This window comes from Gossypium hirsutum, chromosome A11 (assembly GCF_007990345.1).
Source record: "Gossypium hirsutum isolate 1008001.06 chromosome A11, Gossypium_hirsutum_v2.1, whole genome shotgun sequence".
NCBI classification, from domain to species: domain Eukaryota; kingdom Viridiplantae; phylum Streptophyta; class Magnoliopsida; order Malvales; family Malvaceae; genus Gossypium; species Gossypium hirsutum.
In genome coordinates, this window is record NC_053434.1 from 56,824,411 (window position 1) to 56,834,576 (window position 10,166).

At 33.5% G+C, this 10,166-nt stretch overlaps 1 protein-coding gene across 1 annotated transcript; it reads right to left on the reverse strand.

Moving 5' to 3' along the window:
• Window positions 1-5,627: 5,627 nt before the first annotated feature.
• On the reverse strand, window positions 5,628-7,028 carry LOC107960137 (L-type lectin-domain containing receptor kinase IX.1-like). Its single transcript, XM_016896413.1, has 2 exons — window positions 6,899-7,028; window positions 5,628-5,854 (listed from the first exon to the last, which is right to left on the reverse strand). Exons 1-2 carry the CDS (start codon window positions 7,026-7,028, stop codon window positions 5,628-5,630), a joined length of 357 nt encoding a protein of 118 aa, XP_016751902.1.
• Between the last annotated feature and the right edge of the window lie 3,138 nt (window positions 7,029-10,166).

Sequence of the window (10,166 nt, forward strand, 5' to 3'; positions counted from 1 at the left end):
TGAGATTTTGATTTGTATCTTTATGATTCGAGACTAAGGTAGTTACTGTATATTTATGACATTTTTCATTATATAATATTGAGGTGAGTTATTACTGGCTATTGAGTTGGAATGCTATAGTCGAAAAGGATTAAATTGAATAAAATAGAAAGTTTTATGACTTAGCTGATATACTAGATCAATATGAAATTGAGTTGAATTATGTTATATTATATGATGAATTGATGAATTGATATTGAATTGAGAACGATTGGATGTGAATTGAACTACGTGATGAAATTGGAAATTGGTTATTTTATGAATTGTAAAGGTCTATAATTCAGTTTATCTGATGATGCACTTATATGCTAGTATAATTGCTTTGGTATATCTGTTGATGCTCTTACATGCCAGTATATGTCCTTCAGTACATCTGATGATGCACTTGCATACCAACATAATGGCTTCAGTTTATTCTATGATGAACTATGTGTGCTAGTATACATTCTTCAGTTTATCTGATGATGCACTATGTGTGTTAGTATATTTCCTTCAATTTATCCAATGTTGCACTGTAGTGCCATCTTGAGATACAAATTGACTAATCAGAGTATCCACCTTAAAAATTTGAGTCAGGTTAATATAATTATATATATGTGATTTGGCTATAGAGTAGATTGGATAAGAAATGTAATCTGTGATAAGCACGTAAAAGATCATGTGATATGAGCCGAAAAAGAGCTCTGATGTTCGATTGAACAAATGAGCTAAGAAGCTTGAAAATGATATAAGTGAGATTAAATGAAATTAGGTATCTATGCATATGAGTGATGAACGTATATGATTAAATATATGTTTCCAAATGTGGTATATAATTGAATAGGTATATGTATACAAATGTAGTATGAAATGATTATGTAGCATGTGGATTATAATGTGAAACTGTAACACCCATTACCTGTGTGACACCGGGATAGGATACGAGGCATTATCGGACTTAGACGCAAGCAAACATACAAAATCGGACCACAAAATTTCGTTCAAATTAAATTCATTCATACATATGCAAGTTGTCCCTTATATGGGCCCTCGAGGCCCAAAACATACATTGGGTGTGGTTTGGGACTAAACCAAGAACTTTTGAAACTTTTGTGACACTTCGAAAATTTTATTATTTTGAAGGGTCACACGTCCGTGTGGCTTGGGACATGCATGTGTCCTTAGCCCGTGTAACTCTCTATTTTTGACGTCATCAACTAAATAGGTCACACGGCCAAGTCACACACCCCGTGTGCTTAGGCCGTGTGGCAAATTAAATTCCAAAAATCAAGTGGAAATTTCACACAACCTGGCACACGCCCATGTTCTTAGGCCGTGTCCTTTACATGGCTGAGACATATGGTCATTTCTCTGCCCGTGTGTTTACTACTAGGCATTCTGTTTTACCTAATTGGGGTGCAGGGGACACACGACTGGATCACACGCCCATGGGGTAGACTGTGTGTCACACACGGTCTAGACATATGCCTGTGTGCCTACCCCTGTAGACAACTTTGAAGCTATTTTCCAAACCTTTTGTCACCCTCAATAACACATGCACACTTGCACATCTCAAAGACATCCTACATGGCACAAATGAGCACTTACACATTCATAAATATGGCTCATACATATCAACTTCTTATCAATTTATACTTGCTTAAGACTTCATATTTTATTTAGACCAAACTTACCAAATCACATGCAATATGAAACATCAATTTACATCTATTTCATACATTCATGCCTTAGTTGTTATTATGTCATTTACTCACATTTCCATCATCAAGCATCCATGATCATATCCACAATTCATCCATGGCAAATGAATTTAACCACAACATGAGTGACCATAGCACATGTATGCATGTATGAATAGGATTACATCCCCATAATTAATATGGGCCATATATCATGGCTATATACAAAATAAATCATCAAATCATTATAAGCCAACACATTTGGCTACAAAAATATGACATATAACAAAAAGACCAAGTCCTTATACATGCCATACTCAAAATACTTAAATTCAATATACCCAAAAGATTAGTTTGATAGTGTGAATCGAGCTCTGACGCCCTTCGATCCCTGAGCTAGCTTGGTAATACTATAAGAAAATGGAAAGGAAAGGGAAGTAAGCATAAAACTTAGAAAGTTTGCATGTAAATAATTAACAACATTAACCATGCAATATTATACACATAACGCAATAATATTTATTACAATGTCATCAAGTATCATAGGTACATTTTAAGTCATACCATTTACATAATGTGCAATAAAACTCATGATCATAATTCATTCATTCACTTCTTTCGAGGTCTCATCCATTCATAATCTCAATGTTTATGAGCTTTGTATACGTACCTGTATTCTTTCAACATGATCATACCTTGTCATCTCTTTGACATAATCATTGGATTACCTGTTGAACCACCTGGAATACTAAAGGATACTTGAGAGCTCTTATACACATGGTAGGATGCCAATGCCATATCCCGGATATGGTCTTACATGGAATCACGTATCGGTACCAATGTCATGTCCCAGACATGGTCTTACATGGGATCGTAGATCGATACCAATGCCATGTCCCAGACATGGTCTTACATGGGATCGCACATAATCCTAATGTCATTATATTTGTATCCTAACTATTTCTAAGGTTCAACCGGGGTTTTGAGTTATCGAACTTCGTCGAATTGTCATCGATTCATCATTAATTAATTCCACAAAAATAATTCTACAATTCATGCAATATTAAAGCATTAAACACATAATAACATAACATTGCATTATTTACACACGAACTTACCTTGGTACCAAAATATGGCTAACTATTCGATTTAGTCCACAACCTTGTCTTTCCTCTGTTTAGGTTTGGACTCCGTTTTTCTTGATCTATAATAGAAAATTTAAATTATTTAATTAACAGATTGTTCAAATCAGTCCCTAAATCATAATTTGGTAAAATTATAATTTTACCCCTAAACTTTCACATAATTACAAATTAGCCCCTAGGCTCGTAAAATAAAATGTGTTCATTTTCTTTGTTACCCAAGCTTAGCCAAACTTATAACATGCTCATAGCAGCCCAAATTTCTCATTAAAACATACATCTTACCATTCATTTTACATCTTTTACAAATAGGTCCTTTTCATGCATTTTCATAAAAAATCACTTAGTAAAAGGTGGTAAACACACATCAAACTCTCATATTCCTCCATTAAACATCAAAATAAATGAATGTCACACATGGATCAAATTTCAAACATGAACCCTACTTCAAAATATGGCTAGAAATAGGTAAATCGGGATACGAGTGTTTCAAAAATGTAAAGAGAATTAAAAACGAGGCTAGGATGCACTTACTATTAAGCTTGAAAGTTGAACAAAACCCTACCTATGTCTCTTTGATATTTTTTTCCAAGTTAGGAGAAGGTGGACGCAAATTTTGACTTATTTTCTCCTTTTATTCTTTTATTAACCAAATGACAAAAATGCCCTTAAGGTCTTTCTTTCAAAATTTTCCTATTGATGCCCATTTTTGTCCATAAAAATAGAAATTGGGCAAATTACTATTTACGAACCTCTAATTAATATTCCATGGCAATATCATGCTTAAAGCTTCTAGAACTCACATTTTGCAACTTTTGCAATTTAGTCCTAAATGTCAAATTAAACACTTTATCAATAGAATTTCTTCATGAAACTTTCACACAAGCATGCAATCATATCATAGACCTCATAAGAATCATAAAATAATTATTTCTACTTCAGATTGTGGTCTTGAAACCATTATTCTGACTAGGCCCTAATTCGGGATGTTATAGAAACGGATTGGTCAGTAAGTATAAGGCAATTAAAGGATAAAATCAAAATAGATTGATTGAATTAATGCCCTTGTTATGTGATTGAAAGGTAAGTAGCAATGATACGAAAGTATAGTTTCGAGGATAATGTTGAAATGTTAAGTAATTGAATTACATAATGGTATATGCATACTTACATATATTTATATATGAACTTATATAAGTTACAATTTGAGTTCACTTACTATTTTCCATGCTTTTAGATTAAAGTATAATTTCTTGAATCATAAAGGAATCACTGACTCAATGTACAGTTCGTTTTTCTCTGTGCGCAGGTTTAACTACTCCTTGAAGTCCTGAAACTTGAAGGCAGCATCAAACAACTGCTTCTAACTCAAAAAAGTATCTTTTAATTTGTAAATTCCATGTACCTAGAGTTTAAATTGGTTTTGTATCAAAAATGGTCAACTTAGAACCTAATTGCTTTGTGGAATTTCAAAGTTTTGTTTTTGTATGTTTTGTCTCATATGTTATTGTGATAGTGTTGCATAGTTCTAAATGAGCTTATATAATTTAATACAGGTCTTTTAAACTTGTTTAAAAATTCTCCTTTTTGAAAACAATGAGTCATGTCACGACATGGAACTTCTAACGTCGTAAAGTGAAACAGAGCAAAACTTTATGTGGAGACATTGTTCCTTGAGGTCACAATAAGTAACAAGAATGAGTCATGTAATGATGAGGAAAACTCCAACATTGTGATGTCAACCTTAGATATTTAAACCGTTACAATTTGATCTTAATTCGACCTAGGCTTAACAATAGAACTGTTGTAAGCTCGTATAAGACTTGGAAATAAACACAAAATGTTATATATACCCATTTAACTTATATTGGGATGTTTTATGTTATAATTTGAACTGTAAATCTATCATAGTTGCTCCAAAAATGAATGTGACACCTTGTAACTCAGACCTGAAAATCAGGTTGAGTATGAAGTGTTACATATGCATTTAAACACTGAAAGCTTTGTTGTGGATTCTCCCAAACGGTCAAATATTAATGATCTAGTATGTAACGACTAGTTTTTAGTGGTGTTAAAATTTGTGGTTTTGAGACCTCATTTTCGTAAACTGAGTCTGTAAATACTAAATAGGGATATTTATGGAGTTATTATATAGTTGAATTAAAATTTGTTTAAGCAATTTAGTCGAAAATGTTACTAATTAAGGCCTAGAGACTAAACTTTAAAAGTTTAAACACTATAGATTTTTAATTAGAAAAAAGGCTTGGGGACTTAAATAATAATTATCTAAAAGATCAAAATAGCAAATGGACCAATTTGAAATAGATGTTCGTGTGATGTGATGTTAATTATCATTAAATTAAGTTAATTAAAGATTTAAGCCTAATTAATCATAATTAAGTTAATTAAATAAGTTTAATTAAAATTAACCTAAGTATATAAGAGAATTAAGTGTGAAAAATATGACAAAATTTGTCATCTTCTCCACCATTCACCTTGTAGAATAAGAAAGAAAGGTTCAAACCTAGCTTGAACATTTGGCCCTTAATTTCAAGTAAGTTTTTAGTGATTTTTCTTTAATTTTTATAGACAGTAGTGGTCGATTCTAGTGGAACCCCATCCGATCAATTTGGTGAGAAATACTAGAATTCCATTGAGAGCCAGAAGTGTTCTGCTTCTGATAACTCCAAGTGACACTCAAATTCATAGGAGTAGTGTTATAAGAAATCCATGCATCAACAGTGTCTTCACTATACAAACTAAAGTTCTAGGGAGCATACTCAACTGAAGAAATAAAGTTGATGTTGATCCCCATAAGCTCAATTGCATAATCCCATTTAGGGTTGGGGTAAGTATCAAAATCAACAAGAAATACCTGGTTCCCAGATGAATCATTGGTTGTAGTGTTAAATAGGCCTAGAAATCCACCTCCTAAATTCGGTGGAATTTCACTCCCAGTAGGAGTAAGGAAGACTGCAAGGTCGACTCCATAGTCTAAATTAGCTTCGCATTAGGTGTCAATGATAAATGACAAATGAGTGGTAAAATCTATAACTTCTCTCATCTAGAAATCCCAAATTGGCATGATTTCAACATAGATTACTCTACCAACTTGATTAATTAAGTGAGGCTATTGATTCGATGGCTCCAACATTAGGTCTTGTGGCAACCTGGTAGAGTACATTGATTGCATCATAATTGAAATTAGGTATATTAAAATCAATAGGAGGAAGATTTGTTACAAGTTGGCCAACCATGCAGTAGCTCGAACACATGGGAACTGCATAATACGAGTTATCTCCACAAGTGGTGAAGTGTGAGTTGTCTCTACACATGGTGAAGTGTGAAATGTCTCTACATGTTGTGAACTATGATATGTATCTACAAGTGATGAGCTACGAGATATCTCCACAGGTAGAAGGTTGTTACCTGACCTACTAATTGTCAAAGTGCTAGTTGACCTACGAACTATGAAAGTGGTAGCTGACCCACGAGCATGCGAGATGCAATTCAAACTTTGGTGCATGCACATTTTGTCTAGTTTTCATCCTAGTATTTTGTTTAGTTCCTTGTTGTTTCATTTAGCTAAGAATGAACTTGGTTTGCTTATGTTTTGATGTGTTTAAGTGTTGATTGACATAATCAGCTTATGTGCAAGAAAAGTTTTGTAAGTTACAAGGTTATTAGTGGGAGTAGTTAAAAGTTTGGTTGTATTTGGTATTGGTTTGACTATATATGTTGTATTTTTAAAGAAATGAAATATACATTAGTTCAACTCAACAACATTTTTTCTATTGTTTTTTGCTCCTTTGTTCTCTGCTTCTCTTTGAAAAATACCAATAATTGGTATCAAGAGCCAGTCATCTTTGAGGGTCATTACCTCTATTTGTAGTTTTTTTTTGTTGAGAAAGAAAGAGTCTACCTTTTCTTTCTTGTTGTTTTGTTATTAGTATGTCTTCAACAAGTCTTTCACCACCACTATCTCCTATCTTTGCTAGAGAGAATTACCATATTTGGGTAGTCAAGATGAAAACTTACCTTTAGGCCTATGACTTATGGGAAATGGTGACTGCTGACATAGAGCCATGAGCATTGAAAGCAAATCCAACCATTGCTTAGATGCGACAACACAGTGAGGAGTGTGCCAAGAAGTATAAAGCAATGCCATGCCTACAGAATGGTGTATCAGATGTGATCTTCACAAGAACCATGGCCTATGAAACTCCCAAAAAAGCTTGGGATAAGCTAAAGGAAGAGTTCCAAGGCTAAAAAAAAGACAATACAGTAGTATCTCATTAACTTGAGTAAGGACTCCGAGAACTTGAAGATGAAGGATATTGAAAGTGTTAAGCAGTATTTAGATAGAATTATGGTTGTTGTGACTTGGAGATCAGTTTAGTAATAGTAGGGTTGTGGAAAGGTTAAAACCTCTCTCCTTGAGAGATATGAGTATAAGATTTCCTATTTGGAAGACTCAAGAGATCTCTCAATGATTTCTTTGTCTAAGTTGATAAATGTTCTTTGCTTAAAAGTAAAGAAGATCAAGCAGACTAGAGGAGTATTCTGAAGGAGCATTCCAAGCCAAAATCAAGGAAGGCTCGAACTCCTCGAGCAATAAGGAAAATAAGAGTTGGGGTGAAAAACAAAAGAGAGACAGAGGAAAGATGAAGTATCCACCTTGTTCTCATTACAAAAATGGAACTCACTTGGAGAAACATTGTTGGTTCAAGTCAAACATTCAATGTAGATCATACAAGCAACTTGGTCATATGGAGAGGGTGTGCAAAAACAAAAGGCAGTTACAGCAGAAGCAGCATAATGCTCAGGCTCATATAGTTGATTGGAACCAAGCTCAGGAGGAGCAAGTGTTCACTGCTTCTTGTTTTTCATCTAGCAGCAAAATCAAGAAAGATTGGCTAATTGACAATGGTTGCACAAACCATATGGCCTCTGATGAAAGCATTTTTAGGAAGATTAACACCAGTTTTTTCTCTAGGGTTAGAATTAGGAATGGCTAGTCTATTGAGGTTAAGGGTAAAGGTAGTGTGCTAACTAGTACTCAATCAAGTAGTAAGGATATATCTGATGGTCTTTTAATACCTAAGATAGATCAAAATCTCCTTAGCATTGGTCAATTACTTGAGAACATTTATGCTATTATTTTTAAATATAGTGGCTACGCTACATTTGATTCACTGGGATAGGAAGTTGTAACGGTTTCAATGAATGTTAGGAACTTTGTGCTAGATTGGAACTTTGTGGCCTCAAGTGCCTGTTAGATCACCGGTATACCCCATGGCACAGTGAAAAAAGTAAATCCGACGATCACATCTAGGGATCCATGTGCAAGGAATGAATCTGGGTGAAAAGGGTATGAAAGATTACCTTTAATCATCCAAAAAATCGAAGAAACAGATTACACTATTGTATGTCGATCCAAAGCTGCTATGAAAATTTTTGGCCTCTACGTAATCCACCCAGTGTGACAACGAACGGTAAGCAATCTCTAAAACTTTTTTAGAGAGAGAAAAATCTCTTAACGACTGTTAGACCTCACACACAATGTTTCCTAATTCGAGAATAATTGATATTTTTTTATATGAATCAAATCATAATAATTAGCCGAATATAATAATTATAATTACCATAATTATAATAGTGTTTGACCAAAAAAATACAATTACAGTAATTATAACAATACTTGATTCTAAATTATAATTACAATAATTATAACAAGGATTTTAGTAAATTATTTTTAGTTAAATTTTATACGAATCAAATTCATATATTAATTTAACCATGTTTTTCATTATGTGTACAACATACTTGTACATATAATTCTTTTGATATTTAACTGCCTAATTGAATTAATTCTATAATCAATTTAATTCATGTGACAGCTAAACTCAATACCAAATATGTTTGGATTCCATTCGTTTCAATTATAGGGTGTGACCTTATAGGTTCTTGTAACATTAGCAGTAATACTAGAATGATTCTAATATTACAAACAATGAGTGGCATCCAGCAATGCATTATTGCTACATAAGTTACAAGAAGTCATGATTCGACATAACCTCTTTGTGATTAACCCTTCATGTATTAAATCCTTTTGTCCTTTATATCTAGAATGGAAACAAGTCATGGAATAGTCACACTTGTATAACCTATCTAATTTTTTTTTTGATATCCTGAGTAGACTATGAAAAAAATATAAGTATGATATCTCATATCAACTTATTCGAGCATGGCTATGCATTTTTGGCCGAGTGGCCTAGGAATTGCTCCCATTATGTAGGAGGGGCAAAATTCTATATTGATCAACCATACCCCGCTACATAGATTGTGGTATATCCAACATCAACCTTTATAGAATAACCAGTTACGATGGACGTTTGTTTGTATCAAAATATACGACTCACGATGTTGGGATAATGATGGTCTCAAGTCTAAGGATTGTATACATAATAATCACTGTGAGTAATGTTGTGACTATTACATAATAATCCAAGAAACATACTTATAGTGGGTTAGTCCAATATGTTATTCCCTAACACACATACTCATGTATTGATTTTGACATCTCATGTCAATGACAACACTTTGTCATCAACCAACTAAGTGTTAGTCTTAATGCATTATTATTTTCCAAGCCTACAATAATACTCGACTAAGGACCTTTTAGGAATAATCATATTATACTCAGGACATTATTATAAAATGGTTTATTTGTATACTCAAAACATAAACTGAAATAATAATGGTTATGCCTTATATTAATAGACAAGGTAAAATAAGTATGTTATTACAATCATCTCATGATTGATCTTTCGGCATACTCTAATAGTGCCTACACCAGTTCAGTGGATGAATCACATCTTTGGCACAAAAGGCTAGGACATGTGAACTATAGGTCCTTCATTCAGATGTGTAAGTTAGACTTCGTTGAGAATATAACCAAAGTTGAATATCAAAATGGCATTTGTGAAGTATGTCAACTTGGGAATCAGACCAAGCTTCCATTTCCTTCCAACAAAATCTAAATAGTAAGTGAGAAGCTACACTTGATTCATTGTGATGTTTGTGGACCTATGAAGACTCCCTTACTAAGTGGCAGCAAATTGAAGAAGCACAAGACTATAATGGACATGGCTATATGCTTGTTTTTTTCAAGTTAAGGTAGAAAAAAAAATTAGGCTGAAGTTGTAAGCACTTCAGTGTATTTGTTGAATAGATTTCCAGTTAAGGCTATGAAGAGAAAGATTCTGTAACAGCCCGATTTTGGGTCTAGTTGGAACAGTGGTTT

Bases quoted from the DNA above. Each gene is read 5' to 3' on its own strand.
- LOC107960137 (XM_016896413.1), bottom strand. From the start codon at position 7,028: ATGGCATTGCTTTATACTTCTTGGCACACTCCTCACTGTGTTGTCGCA. The intron at 5,855-6,898 runs GTAAGTTTTCAT...AAGCTAATTTAG, and splicing joins CATAAGTCATAGGCCTAAAG to ACTATGGAGTCGACCTTGCA.